Source organism: Danio rerio, chromosome 21, assembly GCF_049306965.1.
Source record: "Danio rerio strain Tuebingen ecotype United States chromosome 21, GRCz12tu, whole genome shotgun sequence".
NCBI lineage: Eukaryota > Metazoa > Chordata > Actinopteri > Cypriniformes > Danionidae > Danio > Danio rerio.
The window spans coordinates 17065898-17085000 of record NC_133196.1 but is presented as its reverse complement, the minus strand read 5'-3'; the positions used below and the strand labels follow the sequence as shown (position 1 = coordinate 17085000).

Genomic DNA, 19103 nt, shown 5'->3' with positions numbered 1-19103 from the left:
TTTGCTTCAACATTCTTTTTGTAATTGGCTGTAATTAAATTTCAAGTGGATGACAATTTAATAAAAATGTATCACGGCAAGTTAAAACGTTGGCATCACTTTGTTTTTTTTTTTAGCTTTTCACACCTGGGGTAGTTGCTTTTTCATTAATTTAATTAAGAGTTTTTGCAGTTATTTTTCAGATTTTTTCACACATATTATGTACGTTCTTACATTAATTGTACACTTTAATATCAAATCTATATATTTATACACATTAATTGCTAGCAATATATATATATATATATATATATATATATATATATATATATATATATATATATATATATATATATATATATATATATATATATATATATATATATAGTGATTTACTGTGATTTTGGTACATTAAATTACAGCCATATAGTGTAACTTCACAGTAGATAGTAAAGTCCATTACTAAGATTTCACAGTATAATCTTGTAGAATTAACTATATTTTACTGTGAAGCAGGATTTCCTCAGCTATTCATTCTAACATGTACATTCTGACTTTCAAATCATTTTGGGTGTTTAAAAGTGTTTGGTTTTATGAATCAATTACTTGTGTTCCAGTTTATTATGTTTTTGGCTAAGCACACTGTTGTGTTCATTAAAAACTATTTTATATTTCCATGTTAACCTTTTAATCTTAATAAAGGTGCAGTGTACCCAAAAATGTAAATTTACTATGATATTCATGTCGTTTCAAAACAGAATGATTTAATTTTAAATTACATATGAAGATGTAATCCAATTGTTTTTGGGTCTGCAATAACATTGTTATTTCTAAATACCAAAAAGTGTTATATTGGCATAAAAGTTCATTTGTATCAATGTCTATGTTGAAAGAAATAAAAGGAGTTTGAATTCCTATAACTAACATACAAAAGATATAACCCTCTTTACAGTAATTTGCTGTAATCATGCAACCTGCCTTAATTTTACAATAAAATTATGAATACAACACATTACTCTAAATTTTTATAGTTAAATCCTGTAAAGTGATCCTAATGTAATTTAATGTGAAAAATTTTATATATATATGTATATATATATATATATATATATATATATATATATATATATATATATATATATATATATATATATAATTTTAATCTAACTTAGTAGAAATTTAAATAAATAAACTTTTTAATTACTTATGCAGTATATATAAATGAGGTTTATATTTTTAATTAATTAGATAATTTATATAAAAATGAATAATTATTATAATATCTAAATCATAAACATATTACTATAGTAAAACATACATCTCATACATCATACATGTACATTTTTCATTTAAAATGTAACATTTTAAATAAAGCTATACTGAATATATTCCATGTTTACTTTTTGGAAGCATTATAGGCTATATTAAGCATTAAGTATATGTTGGATTTTAATGTGTATATTTATTATAAATATTCAGTTTTTTATGTCTAAAATGGGTACATTAATATAAAACACAGAACATAAGTTTAAACAGAGTTTAAATGAAACAGGTGCACTTGAAAAATCGCCAAAAATTCCAAAATAAATGTAAACAACTAACAAAAACAACGACAAGTCAGCACGGATCCATCATAACAATGACAAAAGCACATTATCAACTTCCCCAGTAGTTTGCAGGAACAGATCCAAGCTTCTACTAACCCACTGAAAGAAAGGCAATCCTGCTCTCTGCCCACCGTCGCCCCTCTCGCCAGAGGAATGGAGGGCTGGATCACGTGACTGCCGGTGAACTTGCCGCTCCAGCCCCTGAAAGCAAAGTGTAATTTGAAGAAAAGAGAACAAAGAAATCAGAGAGTATAAAATCCCTCGGCTTGCCTGAGCCGGGTCACAGTAAAGCTCGTACAGTTGAAGCGGCTCGCGCGCAGGTGCTGCGTCTGCGTGCGGCTCTCCGTCATCATGCGATCTGCACAGCTCCTCTCTGCGCTCTTCTACTGCATAGCGTGCATCCATTCCCTACCTGTACCAGACGGAAACAGCCACAGGTACAGACCTGCTGCGGTGAGTGCCTTTACATATCATTTATTTTAGCGAATTAGAAAATAATACCTTGAAATAAAGATTTGCACATGCATGCGTTCTAAAATATAACGCAGGGTTATCTAAACCCTAACTTATATCTTGTGTACAAACTAAATCCAACCGCTGGGTTGATTTTTACATTTTTATTCATTACCCATCTTTAACCCAACAGTTGTTATTATTTATTACAGTAGCATTTAAGAGGTAGTGATGAAGTTCAAATATGCACGGTATGCAACTTGCAAGGTTCATTGTCATTCACCTGTTATACATAACGTTCTACATAAGTGAACAATAAACAAACCTGTGCATATAATTTTTTAATTCATTTATTTGGATAGAGAGATATTTGCATTTGTTTTAGCGTTAAGACATAATAGGTTGCACTTTTTCTCAAAGTAGTGTGAGAAAAAGAGTCATAGTTCATACCTGCTAGAGTCACTAGCAGGTATGAAAAAGTAACTGTCCTGCTGGCCAGTAAGTGAAAGGCAGTTATTTGTGTATGAAGGTGCCTCTTAAAGACTCCAAAACAACACATAAATACATAACGTATAATGGCCTAAAATTAATTCAAGTCAATTTAGCATAGAAATACATATTTATTGAATTATAAAACCAAATATCATTTATATATAAATGTTGCCTATATATATGCAAACAACCAGATGAAGCCATTTTAGAGGACAATGTTAATTCAAGGAAATTCATTTTAAAAATGAAGCATTTTCTTCAGCAGTGTCCATCTCAGTGTCACTATCAAGTCTTTAAATTCATATATACTGTCATTCTGTAAAAAAAAATAAATAAAAAAAATAAAATAAACTGTGATGGTAATTAAGCGATTACATCTGAGACTACACTTTCTGAATCTACCCCCTACTGAAACCTTTAATCCATAACAACTAAACCTAAATCTGACCTTGCTAGAGATCTGTCAGTATCAGCAAATCCTTAAAAGTCCTAAGTTTGCAAAAAGAGGCTGACCATGTACTTTAACCAAGCAATATGTGCAAAAACATGCTATCAATGTATGCTAGCAGTGTTCTAAAACCTGCCAGAAACACACAGCAATGTATTAAATCATTGCTGAAGTTTTAGTAACAAAACAAGTTGGTGAAACATGCCAGCAGTATATTAAATGTGTTACATGTTAGAGATCTTAAAATGTTAGCAATGAGTTGGTAAAGTGCTAACAATGTTCTAAAACGAGTTATAAACATGCTAGCACTGTGTTAAAATATGTTATCAATAACAGCAAATGCCTTGAGAAATCACCTAGAGAATTGAAAACAACTTTCTGGTCAGATTTCCTCAAGGGAACACCGAAGTTTGTCTTAATATTTGTATTGAATTGTTGGTTTTATGATATGGTTTACATAATGCTAATTATCAGGTGATAAAATGTTGTTCTGTACAAACAAAGAAAATCTAGTAGGGCTTAGGGAAAACTGACAAAGAAGAACTACAGATGGCTGTTGTAACCCAATTGGCAAAGATCCATACAGAGATTTTTTTCAGGGAAAATATCAGGCTAAAAAAAAAACATGTATCAGTTTGAAACGTTGAATGAAAGGGCAGAAGCAAGTAGTTGTAACAAAGTGGAGAACAACTTCTTTCAGAGCTCTGAATCGCCACATCACACAAAGCATTACCACAAAAAGACAATGAAACATTGCATGCTGTAAAAGCAAGCGTCTATAAAGAGCAGCTTAATTTTATTATATGTATGTTTGTCTTTACCAATCAAACAAGAATGGCACCTGCGTTCAAACCAGCTCCAGACTCGTTTAAAGGACTGTGTTCATGTTTGGATGTAGAGAGGCAAGTCTGACGCGGAGCATGTGCTGTCAATTTGTTCCTGAATGTTGACAAAGCCAGAGCAGGAGATTATGCAGGCAGAGGCAAGTCATCTGGCACGCTGAGCAGGATAACAAACACTGTGTTTGCTGACTGAGGGGAAAATGGAGGGATCCTGATAGCTACCACTGCATTTGTTGACCCCTTAAGAAAGAAAAGCTAATGTCCTTCTCTAAGGCATTGTTCATGCTTCACAAACTCCATGAAGACTGCCAAAACATTTTACAGCTCAATCAACACACTGACCAAACATGGCTAATGTGCAATTCCAGGGAGTTGAATTGAATTGGGGACACAATATGTAAAGTTACATTGGAATATACACTGAATTCACATCATCTATCTATCCATCCATCTATCCATCCATCCATCCATCCATCCATCCATCCATCCATCCATCCATCCATCCATCCATCCATCCATCCATTGTTCAGTTGTTTATCCATCCAACCATCATTGCTTGTTCATTCATTTGTCAGTCTTTCCATTACTTCAGTCTATCCATCCATCCATTGGGCATTCATTAATTTGTCCATCTGTTCATCCATTTATAATTTGTTGATTAGTTCCATCTATCCATTTTTTGCTCATTCATTTGTCTCTCTTTCCATTACTTTCATTCATCTATCGCAGGGGTGTCAAACTTAATTCCTAGAGGGCCGAAGCCCTGCACAGTTTAGTTCCAACCCTGCTCCAACACACTTACCTGTAGGTTTCAAACAAGCCTGAAGGACTCAATTAGTTTGATCAGGTGTGTTTAATTAGGGTTGGAACTAAACTGTGCAGAGCTGAGGCCCTTTTGGAACTGAGTTTGACACCTGTGATCTATCGGGAATTCATTCATCTGTCCATCTGTTTATCCATTTATTATTTGTTGATTAGTTCCATCCATCCATTTTTCATCAGCCATCCATTCATCCATCCATTGCTCAATTGTTCATCCATCTATCATTGTTTGTTCATTCATTTGAAAGTCTTTCTATTACTTCCATCCATCCATCGGGCCTTCATTCATCTGTCCATCTGTTCATCCATTTATTATTTGTTGATTACATCCATTCATCCATCCATCCATTGTTCAATTGTTCATCCATCCATCATTGTTTGTTCATTCATTTGTCTGTCTTTCCATTACTCCCATCCATCCATTGGTCAATAATTAATTTGTCCATTTGTTCATCCATTTATTATTTGTTGATTGGTTCCATCCATCCATTTTTCATCGTCCATCCATCCATCCATTCATCCATCCATCCATCCATCCATCATTTAATATATATATTTTTTATCTATTCATCCATTGACATTTGTTACATTACAGTTTTCTCGGTTGCTTTGGTACATTTCTCGGATCAGAACTGAAATTTGCAAAACAGTAAATGCATTTCTCAAAACAACGCATACAAATAGCAAAACTCCATGAATTACCTGCAAAACCCAGTCTCTTGCTTAAAATCTTAGTTTATCTCTCAGCTCTCTTTGTGTATCAATGAGTCCTTGTGTCATTGAGTATAGATAAGACAGTTAAATTACCTAGTGATGTTGTCAATACAACAATGTACTCTGGAGGGGTGTTCTAGTGTAGACTATGGCAATTATTGCAGTTTGTCACAATTTCTTTGACACATTTTTCAAAACAGAAATTCTTTATACTGTGAGTGCAAATCTCGAAACTGTTTGCTGGGACATCAGAACTTTATTCCATGTCTGCAAAATGTAGTTACTCCCCCAAAACATTTAATTTGTGCTTTAAAATCTAGTTATTGTGGCAGTAATTTGGTCAAGGCCACCAAAACATAAAGTGTATTTGTCATCGTGTGAGCCACACTCTTCAAAATGATTAGTTGTTTATTCACCATGACAGTCAACCAATAAAATAAAGGTTTAAAAAAACACATATTTGTTGAGAAGTGTGAATAGTGCACAGAAAAATTAACATTTGTATTTATACAGTGTATTTATTTTTTGTACAAATGTAAAACATGTAAACCTTCATTAGAAAAAGTCAAGGTTCACCTGGGAAAAATGTACTGATTGTAGACAGAATTAGAAATAAAAAGCCTAATGGAAATGTTATAAAAATGCATCAAGACATAATATTATGACAATGTGTTCAGCCATTTTTCTTGTAACAACTTAAGCTATGAACAACCGATTAAATGTTGAGGAGGGTGAGACTATTCACCAGAGACCAAAATAATACAGTTTGACCAACATGACTTAAGCAGGGAGACATGGTGGCTCAGTGTTTAATTAGTACAATTATCTGAAGATTGAACGGGTAGTTTTGAGTATTCCAAGTCTGATCTGAAAAAATGTACCAAAGCGACTGAAAAAAACTGTAATCTGTTCTTTCATCAATCCACATATTGTGTCTCTGTCCATCAATCCATCTATAAGGCCTATAACCCCTAGACCCCTCAACTTTTCATTTTTAAAAATCTTTTTTAAAGGCAGGCATCAAAATCATCTCAACAAATGTTGTATTGTAGCTAAAACTGTTAAAAATTTTGTTGAATTTAAAGTCATTACATAATCAATAATCAAATTAGATTTTAAAAAGAAATAGTGAATAAAATTGTTAACTGTGCACAAAAAAGCAGTTGTAAAACTTTACGAAGGTAAATGAAAAAGTCTTACCAATTCTAGGCACCCATGTCAATCAGCATCAATTACTCAGTTTAGGTTATCCTTATGACCCAATCTGAACACATCAGAGGAAAGAACATACAAGGTTAGAGCGGGTGGAGTGTACAGGTCGAGGTCAGCTGCGATGCACCACCCGTGGAGCCGTTAGGTTTAGGTTTCTTGCCTGTAGGGACAAATAAGAGCATGACTGACACTGGAAACCTCGACGTACCTGGTTCTGATTCAAACCACCATCTTTCCAGTCACCTGATCTTAAGATCTAGAACCCCTCAACAGCTGTTTCCTATCTCTACAGAAATTAGGAGACAAAAGAACTTGCGCTCCTTTCTTCAAGTTGAGTGTTGCTCCTGGCAAAGCATCAAACATTACAGAGCAGTAGACATTTATAGTGAGATTACCAAGCTGTTCCATCTGGAAGTGAAAAAGGTGACAAGTGGAAACCATTAAAACATTCATAAGCAATACTATTTCCCTTCATACCCTGACTTGGTCAGATTTAGACAATAATTGTCTACCTTGGATGCACTTACACACTTTCTGAACATCTTCTATCAACATCATCTCTGTCTAGTTCTCACTAAACAATCATCCTTTTCAGTGTAATCACTTAACTTGTGTATACAACCCCAAAGAATGCAGGTCTCTGGAGGTTTTTGAGGATAAATATTTATCCTAGTCCAATTTCCTCTGGCACGTTCATTCTTTATCTCTAGTTGTGGCCTACTTTAATGTGCCAGAAAATGCCTGTGTAAAAGGCTGAGATTCCTTGTTTGTAATTTTTCTCTTGACAAAGGCATGTTTGTGAGAGACAATGAGACCCAGCCAGGATGTTTGGATGAGAGCTGCACTGGAAATAAAAAGCCAAGCCAGAAAAGCAGGATGAAAGGAAGTGCTTTTGGCTGTATTTTCAGGGCTTGCTGAGTCAGTAGTAAACACTCTTCCAAATGTTGAGGGGTTTGAGTGTGTTTTGGAAATGTACGATTCTCCTGGTGCCGGCTGAGCTGATGAATTTAAGTGATCTGACAGGAGTCGGTGACATCATCCGGATACCCTACAGAGAAAGATTTTGCTCTCAACAAAGAGGTTATCCTTAGAAACCCTATGGAGATGGCACCATGCCAGGCACACCAGCGCTCTCCAAACCTTGTTCTTGCACTGACAAGTCAGCTCTTCTGGATTTCCCCCAAAGGCTTGTCATCGGCTTAGAATCCCTGTGTTTTGTTTTAACATAGCATACTGTATCATGCTGAAGTTTTACCCACTGACCTATTGAACTACAAATGCACATGTTGCGAGAACAGTGATTTGTTCCTGTTTATGATGGCAAACTTGAGCAATATGTCATATTTATGTCATAAAGCAGCAAGGGTTCTTCTAAATATGTTAATATAATTCCTGATAGCTCTTCTGTATTGTTTAAAACATGTCAGATCTACCCACAGGCACAAATGCCTGATGTTTGAATGTGTAAATACTGCTTAAGGGGAAATAATTCCAAGGTGTTTTTGTTTCTCGGTTGATGAGAGGCATATATCTGTCAGGAAGGCATCATAAAAACGTCACAGCATGATGAGGTTTGAAGAGAAAGACCTTTGTTTTACATGGAACACGTGTGACCGCAGTGGTGATTCAGAAGTTTTGTGAGTCTCTGAATGGACTTCCATTTTCATGTTTCACTACATGCAGGTGGATGCTGTAAAATAGGCCCAGACTCGAGGAATGTCTGGTTGAGAAAAGGATCTTTGATTTGCACTTTTGTTCAGTTGAGGTGTGTGCGGGTTGGCGTGAATGCTGTTGCAACTAAATAATGCTACAAGTACAAAAATTCCCAGCTCACTCCCTCAATGTTACAGAAACGTTATATTTTCTGAATTAGTGAATGTGAGCAGTGGGATGCGGCAGATAGATCTGGGAGTGTAGCAATACCAACAGTCTTGAGTCCCACTAGGTATGGGCCAGTATAAGGTTCTGACGGTATGATAACTTTGGATAAAAATACCACAGTTTCAGGATTTCATGGTATTATGATTACTGCTCAAAAATATATTCCTTTTAAACGTCTGCAAAAAAAAAAAAAAAAAAAAAAAAAAAATATATATATATATATATATATATATATATATATATATATATATCCTTTTAAACACAATATATTTTATTTTAAGAAACATTTTAAATATTTTGGAACTGTAAACAAATTAATTATTGACTTCTGCTGTCTTTATTTATTTTAAAAATATGATATTGTTGTTTTAAAAAAACAACAAAAAAGTGAATTAAAAAATCGTACACATACCTTAGGAATGGTATAGCAGAAAATTTTTGCGGTTTTAAAACCTTGACTTTTCCAAACTGCGGTATACCTTGCAAACCGTTATCATCCCATGCCTAAGTCCCACAAAGAAACTCTGGAAAATAAGAGGACCAGGCCTGGGAACTTTATGTTTTGAGTATTATTTGTGAGGATCTGCAAAATGCATCTCACAAACTAATGGGTTAATGACGGCGTCTTCGTTTAAACGGTCTTTCGTCTCTTTTTACACTTTAACAACCAAAATGGATGTTTTAGTCTATTTAATTTCTAGTTATATTTGAGTTACATAACAACATTCATTCATTCATTTTCTTTTCGGCTAATTCCCTTTATTAATCAGGGGTTGCCGCAACGGAATGAACCACCAACTTATCCAGCACATGTTTTACGCAACGGATATACTTCCAGCTGCAACCCATCTCTGGGAAACATCGGCACACACTCAACCACACTCATACACTACGGATAATTTTAGCTTACCCAATTCACCTGTACCTCATGTCTTTGGACTGTGGGGACAACTGGAGCACCCGGAGGAAACCCATGCGAATGCTGGGAGAACATGCAAAGAAAATGCAAACTCCACAAAGAAACGCCAACTGACCCAACCGAGGCTCAAGCCAGCGACCTTCTTGCTGTGAGGTGATAGCACTACCTGCTGCGCCACCACGCCACCCTTGATAACAACATTGATGCTGTAAAAGGAAACATATTAAATTAAAATGAGTCACATAACGCTTTCACCAGAAGTTCATAATTGGTTGAAAAACACTGTGCATATAGCCTATTTGGGTAACACTTTAGATTAGATTACAATTCATGTTATTAACTACTGCCTTATTATCTGCATATTATTAAGATATTAACTATTTATTAGTAGTTATAACGCATGATTTTATTCTAAATCCCTAATCCTACCCAAACTGTCTATCGTATTTTCTATTAATACACAGCTAATTAGTAGTTTATTAAGCTAGTAGCGTTAGTTGATGTTTTGTCAACCATTTGTTAATGGTTTTGTTAGGTCATGATTTGTGACAGTGTTACCATAACTTGTATACAATTAACATACTTTGTATTAATCAATCTCCAACCGAAACAGTTATGTTTGTTGTATTTGAGACCTTTTCTTCATCACAGTTGAGAGATTATTAATAAGTTTAAACTAGTTCAGCCTATTTTTCTCCATTTTTGCAGTATGATGGAGTCGGTTGTATAAAAATAGAAACAATATTAGTGCAAATCCTGTTGCGTTCCATGCAAACATCAGCCTGTTTTGGTTAATTTTGCTCTTAGAGTCTCCACAATTATGGAGTAGTATTTCACCTAAGGATAGATTTATTGTTGAGAAAATTGCTCTGGCTGCATGCTGTTCTTTTCGGGACTTGGCTTTGAGTCTTTGCTCATAGCAGTTTCAGCTGCTAATAAGCACTTATGTGTCATTAGATCAGCAACCTGAGCCATCTTGTTTGCACCTCTTCCACTTATAAAACACAAGCATACTAAAAACTTGGTTATAAAATAAGGTCACTGAGATTTAACGTGCTCAACCATTAAAAAAAAATGTGGTTAGTAACTTTTTCTTTTCACTAAGACTAACCAACTACTGATTTGTGTACTTGTTGTACAGAAGTGTTCTATTAAAAAGAGGATAAAGCATAGGAGGTCTACTGAGTTTGGGTTTGAAATGAAAGCATGCGTGTTTACTTTGGCCCAAGGGGTCTGTTTTGTTGATTTAGGCTTTAACCTTTAACCCTTGACTCCCGTTGAACCTGAGACACCCGGGTGTTTTTCCTTCCACCTCTGTCGCTGCTTAAGTAGACTCGAGGCCAGTTTGTCATCGCTGAGAGGTTTGACTGCTCTACAATAAACAGTCTTGACTGTTGCACAAAAAAAATAACCTGCCTGTCTCCAGGTTGTTTAGAGACTGCTTAAATTACATGCTTTCAACATATATGACCATTTAATGACGGTTCAGCCCATGGAAAGTCCATGCTCACTCAGCAGATTTGAGGGAAACAAACTGAGAGTAGATAAAGTGCAGGGAATTCTTCACTTCTATCTGTGGAATTTGTGCAGTTCCTCATTGCCGGGGGTGTGGGGTCATGTTTTAGCAACACTATCAAGTTCACATGTCAGTGGATTTTTACTAAGGTACTATGTCTCGGCTTGTCCACAAATATTTGGTTGTTATTCCTTTATTTGTTAGAATTTGTCTTAAGTTACACCGTGTCTTAACCAGATGCGACAAGTTTCTAGCACTAAGTCTGCTTTAAATGTAAAACAGTTTGAAGTCAATTAGATGATATTTAATGTAATTTTTGAAGGCTACAATCCATAAAAAACTTTGGGCACCAATATTCTGAAGCTAGTGAGATTTAACGAAATAAAGTCTTAACTTAAGCTCAGATTTTAGATTAGTAGGTTTGTTTGTTACTATTGGTATGCCAATGTAGTTCATTTAATAAGTGTTAAAGCTGTCAGTGTTGTCTCCGCTGGCGATTACTTCCTGTACTCTGAAGTAATCTGCAGCACTTTATTTCTGTTGGAGATTACTTCTTAATGAACTACAACTCCCAGAACTCTCTGCGCTCATCAACTCCTTGAGCAGCTGACCATAAATCAAACACTGATTACAAGGACAATAAGTACACCTTACATTCACTCACACATGGCTGACTCATGTTTCTTTATTGAATGCTACAAAGCATTTTTCTCTAATTGTTTTTCCGTTAGTTGTCCCGTGTTTTGATTCTAGTCTTGTTTACCATTTTTGATTCTTTACCGTCAAGTCTGACCTCTAACCTGTATACTGACCACATTTATTGGATTATGCTTGTACTACTGTTTTGCAAGACTGACCAAAGTGATTCACAACATCATAAAAACTAGAGATACAAAAGAGAGAATGAAAAAATATAGAAATAGAAACACAAATCAAACAACTGACATTTGATCACACCACAGAGCAAAGAGACCCAAGACAACTAAACACAAAGTGTGAAGACATCCATATTCTTTGACATAAGATAAATCATTTTTATTTGTGAAAATAGTTAATAACAATTGTCTAAAAGGCTCTGTATTGGTTGTGACAATTCTACTTTTTAGTCTACTTTTAGTCTACCTGTGTAATCAACTGTTGCAAACCATTAAAAGTGTCAGGAAAACACTGTCAGGTAGTGCGGGTGACACCTAACCAATTCAACTGTGTATTTATTTTTTACATTGTATTTTCAAATGACATGTAAGCAAACTTTTTTGAAAAATGAAGTTTATCACAATGAGCAAAACTGCTATTGTTCACAACACAAATACTTATATGCAGTAGTATTTGAATCTGAACCAATGCGATTTTTTTAGACAGGGCTAAAATGCAACAAAATATATATCAGATTGACGTAATGTCACAAGCACTCATTCTTTGTTACAGTCACTAGATCACTGAACACTACAATGCTATTATTAGTATGATTAAATCTATTATCTGCAAGATTACTGTTTGTCTTCAGCAAATAAAAGAAAATAATAACCTAAACAAAACACCAGTTGACTCAACTTTAAGTCACTCTAAAGTCACTTTTTTCACCACATGGTAGGTCTTACCTGCTCTCTATGATAGAAATGGTTAAACAAGTGGCTTTTTTTTCTTTTCAGACTTCCTGCTTTATATTTCTAAATGTTTTATGGTAGTCTAAATATAGCTTGTGCTTAAATTACAGCTTTTAAAAGACTCCCTATGGCTATGAGAGACGGAAGGATTTTTAAAAGCTTGAAAAAAAAGTAGTTCACCCCATACCACCCCTGGCCTCTTAACCAAGCCAAATTAGAGAGAAAGAAAGAGGTATAGAGTAGGGAAAAGGGGGGAAACATAGGTTTGTAAACCAGCACAGCTGGAGTAGTGAATTGAAATGAGGTTAGGGGACGGAGAGAAATTGGGGCAATCTGACTTTCCCCTGGAGGCAGCTAACCTCCCAGTCCATTAACAGAACAATTTCCGTGAAATTTGGTTGAGGAAATTGACTGTGATAATGCTTCTTGTAAATTATCATTAACCAACTGTTGCATAAGTATAATCTGACCTCTCCTGTTTAAACCGCAAGGTCTTATTTGCACATTCATCTTACTGGTCACCCAGAACGCCATACAAAAGTGTTTTTTTACTGGGGAGCCAGATCTCATAAAGGATTCTCCCTGGTGCCCCTGTGATAACTTAAAATGAACAGTCTTGATTCTGACAACCCTAGCAACCAGGTACCAATGATTAGGGTATAACTATAATGTATTCAAAGAATAAAAAAGTCCTCAAAAGACCAAACATATAATATGCATGCATGACATCATCCTCTTACTGCTTAATGTGACTTTTTTTTCCAAATGTATTCTTTTACAGCATTTATGTTGTAATATAATTAAAATATAATCAGTTGAATAGACTTCAGTGTTCATTCAGTTGTAGAAACATAAAACAAGATGAAAAGCTGTTTACATGCACGCGCCCATCAGGATCAGCAGGCTAGCACAGAAACTCTATTGAAAACACTGGGGTAAAATAAATGTTCATATTTTAAAGACATGGCATGGAATAATGTAATTTAATGCAGTGCTTCTTATTCATTTTGAGAGTCATTTTATATCAATCAATCAAGCACTAAAGATTACTGAGTTTTAAAGAAAATGGACCTTAAACACGCTAATTTTGTAATGGTATACGAAGCGTTTGACCAAGGTTACTGAAAAATTAATAGTCCTTCTGCATATACATTATTACAGTGGTGCTCAACCCTGTTCCTGGAGATCGACCTTACTTCAAAGTTCAGCTTCAACCCTGATCAAACACACCTTAACCAATTAATTAGGACCTGAACAGCACTTGATAATGACAGACAGGTGAGTTTGATATGGGTTGCAAATGAAATCTGCAGGAAGGTCAATCTCCAGGAACTGGGTTGGTCACGCCTGCCCTAATATGACCTCAATTGTGATATTATTTTTAAATACAAACATAAGAAGTTCACATAAATGAAACATTTTTTTCATATCAACAACAAAAGCCCAACATAAAGACACAGAATAGTAATATGTTTATCAGAGGTTTAGGATGTATTTAAATGTGTTATATATAAAACACCCAAAGAAAGACATTTTATATTACCAAAGTCTGAATTTGGTACTTTATGGTACTTTGGGGACTGTCTCCTACCTATTTTATGTGTTCTCATCTGTTGTAGCACACAGCCCAAATCCCAGTGCATTCTCATTCTTTAAAAAAATAGAATGTAAAACAAAATACAATTGTCTTTCTTTGCTCGTCATTATTTCATCTTTGACAGAAAAGACCCCCCTGGTGGCTTAAACTATGTACTTGCTTGCTATATACTGTATGGAGGATTAGCTCTGGCTTTAGCTTCATAGTTACACTATAATAACACTATCGGCAAATCTTTAGAAAGTGTAAAAGTCTGTAGTCATAACAGAAAATATTCAAAACATGTTTGCCACCCATTTTACTAGTGTAGCATTTACTAATTAAGGTGTATTCAGGTCAAATCTGCATGTGATTGACAGCTTATGTGTGTGTGTTGACAGGACTGGCCTCAGAAGACCCATCACCATGGCCTCAAGAAGCGGGGTCGACTTCATCATGTTCAGGATACCCTGAATGAAGACTTTAGCAATAAGAGAGCGCAACCACACACTCAGTTTTGGAACAGGCCGCGTTGTGGAGTCCCAGACTACCCTTCAGAGAAGGGGGGAAGCTCTCTTCATTTCTCAGCCCACAAAGGAGGTTTGCTTGGGGGCCGCCACCGACGAAAACGCTTTGATTTGTTCCCAGGACGCTGGGACAAAACAGACCTCACTTACAAGTAAGACTTATGCGGTTGCGGTTGTATGGTTGCCGTGTCTACACTTGTTTAGAAGATAGATGTAAAATGAATGAATCATAGAAGCGTAAATTGATTAAAACAGCTTTGATGTATTGCCAAGGTACCATTTTAAACCTTACGCAATAAAGGCATGGAAATTCTATTGTTTATTTATAGTATCCTAACACACGTTTTACTGAATCTATCCATTAAAGGTTCCATGACATTAAAACAAAAGTTTTTTAGATGTTAGTATCAGTATTATTCACTTCAAGGATATCTATAAGCTTCTGTGCCCCAAAAACAGTGACAGAATTCGCATTTAGAATTTTTAAAACTGATATAAACATGTAAAGCCTGTAGTTTGTCACTTCCACCCGAATAAAACTAATTATTAACATCACCTCACACTACAGTTTCTCATCACATCATGAGGCAAGGCAAGGCAAGGCAAGGCAAGTTTATTTATATAGCACATTTTATACACAGTGACAATTCAGAGTGCTTTACATAAACAAGAATAAAAGAAACAAGTATAAGAAAAATAAAAACAAATAATAAAACTGTTTAAAAAAGACAACATAAAAACAGATAAAATGTGTTATAAAAGAATGAAAAAGAAGAGAAAAACATAATAGTGCAATAGTCGGACGTAGCACAGTGCTCATTCAGTAAAGGCACAGCTAAACAGATGCTTTTTCAGTCTTGATTTGAATGTGCCTACTGTTGGAGCACATCTGATCATTTCTGGAAGCTGATTCCACCAGCGAGGGGCGTAGTGGCTAAAAGCTGATTCACCCTGCTTTGACTGAACTCTTGGAATTTCTAGTTTATATGATCCTAAAGATCTGAGTGATCTGTTAGGTTTGTATTCAGCGAGCATATCTGTAATGTATTTAGGTCCTAGTCCATTTAGATTTATAAACAAGTAATAGTACTTTAAACTCTGTTCTGAATGGAACTAGGAATTGTAACTGGGTAATTGGTTAATCATAACCAATCAAATGCTCTCTAGTATCTGACATGCACTGCCCCCTTCAAGATGGTTCTCTCATTTGCATGTCATTTGATGTGTTTGAGCTCAACCACTTTCAATGGCAGGGTGATGATAAAAGAAAGCACTATTGGCTGTTTTTTTAAAAGGGGAGGGGCTACTCTACGTCCTACAATCGAATCATATTTTGCTTGAGATTACATCAAATATCGAATAAAAATACATATTTCAAAGCACTTCACTGGACATTTAATTCTGTGGAACATAAATCAAGACTGTTAGATGAAACCATAGTCCTCAGAAATAAACAAATAAACAAATATAAAGTCAACATCTAATAGCACTTTGAGAGTAAAAAAAACGAACAAAATTTATACGTGTGATTTCTGATGATATATTGAGGTCTTATGAAGCAAAACGATCAGTCTGTGCAAGAAACTGAACATTATTTCCAACATCATCTTTTATCCAAAGTCTCACTAAATGGTTCTACACGAGTTCACACTTACAGATATTTGACTGAATAGAATATGCGTATTTGGCTTGCTGTCCGGGGAGAGGGCTCTGAGCTCGGGAAGACACCCTAAATCATGTTATTCCCTATATGAGAATAAAGAGAGATAGGGTCCGAGCGCAGTGTCTAGCCCGGCTCCAGAAAGCTCCCCCCTCAGATTTAAATAGCTATCTGGTTTATTAGTGTGAAGTTGGGGTGGTGAAGGGACGCTGAAGTCGAGAGAAAACAGAGGTATGACGCGTTTGACTATTTATAGGGGTTTGCTCTTGAGCTGTTTGGATAATAGTATGATTGTGTGTGTGTTGAATTAGCCTCCTCAAAGACCGATAGTGCTCCTCCTGAAATGTGTTTATAAAACATCACTTAGCATGACAGTCTAGAGCCTTGCGTAAAAAGTCATTTATGAACTGTAAATCTGTAAGTCAATCTATCCAATTGATATCATGCACATGAACATAATCTTTTATATAAGTTGCAGAATCCATAAAGATCAAAAGTGCCATTTTTAATGAACAGTTCAACATACGTGTCCTCTGTCAGCATTGTAAACGTTGTCAGCTCATGTGTGAGTTTGAGTCCACACATACTGTACATCATTAGCTATGTTTTTATCAAAAGATGCAAATTAAACGAATGCACAAAACTGGAATATCGCAGCAAACGTTTGCACTTAATGCCTCATTTACACTAGCAGCGACTTTGCAGCTGCCTATCACTCTGGGTAGCGACCTGGTGCATACACAGGGGTGTGTGGGTTTACAGCACAGAGAATACAACATGCCTCTGAGTGAGCTAAGAGAGGATCACGTGAGCTGTCCTGGTGCTCCTATTGGCTGTCACTCAAGAAAGTCATTTTCATTTGCATAAATTTGAAGGATTCTCAACTTTGTCGCATCACTAGACACGCCCACCTGGTCGGCAACGGTCACTGTCGACCGCATAGACAGAGGTTGCCAGAAGATGCTCACTTTCTGTTGAAATGAACAGTCGCTTGTCGTTTTGCCGCTGCGAGTCATTCATAGTGTGAATGAGGCCATAAGCAATGAGTCAAAGAGAACAAAATCGCCACTTCCTAATAAATTGGCACCAAATATAATAAAAAATTTGAAACAGCAAGAGAAGACACTGTGGGCCTTTTTCTGATTTAATAAATTACTTGTGCCTCAGAAGATGAAGATGAAACACAATTAACGTTGTCATAACTGGCTTTAGGCCTGAGGTCGCTACTTAAGACATTTTTTGGGAGGTAACAACACCAAACCACTTTGACGATGGACTTTGGCTAAAGCTTTTTTTAAAAAAAGACCAAAGCAACAACAATTTTTTTTTTTTTTATCAACAATTAAAAATGTGGTCGGTCCACTAGTTTGTCCATTAAAATCGCTCCATTGTTCCCATGAAATGTATTTTTTATGTTTACATAGTAGTTTATGCATGTATTTCTTTCTGGATAAAAAGTTTCTTACTCGGTTTCGTGTTTTACGTTTTTGTGCATTTTTTATATTGGCATTTCCATAAAAAAATAAATAAAAATCTTTACGCAATAGTGCAAAATGTAAACAGAAAAATAGAAGGATGGATGTCACATGACAGAAAGCTTATGCTGTAAACTGTTGCGAACAGTCATGGCTAAACAGCCTGATCCTACGAGGAAACTAACAAGTATGAACAAACATGTTTATTGAATGTTTTGTCAGTTCAGTGGATTGTTCAGTCATATGAAAATTTACTATTTTAAAAAGGAGGTGTGGAAACCAACCCTGCCTCTAAACCCAACCGTCACTATGGGATAATCAAATCTTACTAAATTGTACAAATGAAATCATACGAATTCATACGAATTAGCCACTAAATCAAAAAGTTACGAATTGCCGTGAGATTGTGTTTAATTAAACGCAAAAACTACTGTAAACAGTTGTGGCTGGAAAGGAATCCGCCGCATAAAAATATGCCTGAGTAACTGGCGATTCATTCCATTGTGGCGACCCTTGATAAATCATGGGCTCAGTTGAAGGATATTGAGTGAGTGAATACTGTCAACAATGTGCAGTTTCTTTCAACTGCCAAATGTTTTGCTTTATAAGACTTCATCATGTATCATCAGATGCCATGGGTAGTAATTTAGTTTTGCCTGTATATGTTTTTGAATCTCAGAGTGCTGTTAGCCATTGACCTGCACCTTATGAATTACAGAGAACCACAATTTCAGCCAAAACTTCTTTAATGTTCTCTTAAAGTCACCTACATCTTGAGTGAGTAAACTAACAGCATATTTTCAGTTTTGGCTGAACTATCCCATTAAGGGTTTTTTCTTATTAAAGGGTGTTTTTTTAATGAAACATTACCAGTTCTTCCTCCTTTTTATGGCAGAAATATACTCATTTCCAACCCACAGAGGAAATACTTGGAAATAAAAGTGGACGTTTCTCTCTTTATCTTCTCAGGTTTCTTAAAGTCGTTATCGGTTCTAAAGAAGACCACACACTCTTTCCAGCATTACACCCATTTAATTAGAAGCAGTAAACTGTCTCGACCCGGGACTGCATGGCTCCAAAACACAACTAGAAATATGTATCAAACCTCCCTTTGATTTTTAAACAGTAAATCATTTTTCTTAAACACACACAGAGGATTATTTCAAGATGACTTTAATTTAATTGGTTTTTAAAGGGATATTTAATCCAAAAGCAAAATTTTACCTCCACAAATGGCTTCTTCTTCAGAGAAATGTAATATATTTCCCAGTCGTTTGTATTAGAGTTTGTTAGTTAATGTATTTTCTAATATGACTAAACAATGAACAACTCATTTATTAGAGTATGTTTTAAGCTTTGTTAATGTTAGTTAA

General features: G+C 35.5%; 1 protein-coding gene and 1 long non-coding RNA gene across 2 annotated transcripts in view; one reads left to right on the top strand and one right to left on the bottom strand.

Moving 5' to 3' along the window:
- LOC141379830 (uncharacterized) overlaps positions 1 to 1996 on the bottom strand; it is a 20398-nt gene extending 18402 nt beyond the window's left edge. Inside the window, exons 1-2 of the long non-coding RNA XR_012396676.1 lie at positions 1885 to 1996; positions 1683 to 1787 (exon numbers count right to left, since the gene is read on the bottom strand). This is a non-coding gene — a long non-coding RNA (uncharacterized lncRNA). The remainder of the gene's footprint in view (positions 1 to 1682; positions 1788 to 1884) is intronic.
- The window catches only part of mmp11b (matrix metallopeptidase 11b), a 40398-nt gene continuing 23163 nt past the window's right edge, over positions 1869 to 19103 (top strand). Inside the window, exons 1-2 of the mRNA XM_689061.11 lie at positions 1869 to 2039; positions 14470 to 14747. Of these exons, the coding sequence (XP_694153.4) occupies positions 1938 to 2039; positions 14470 to 14747 (380 nt within the window). The 5' untranslated portion in view covers positions 1869 to 1937. The remainder of the gene's footprint in view (positions 2040 to 14469; positions 14748 to 19103) is intronic.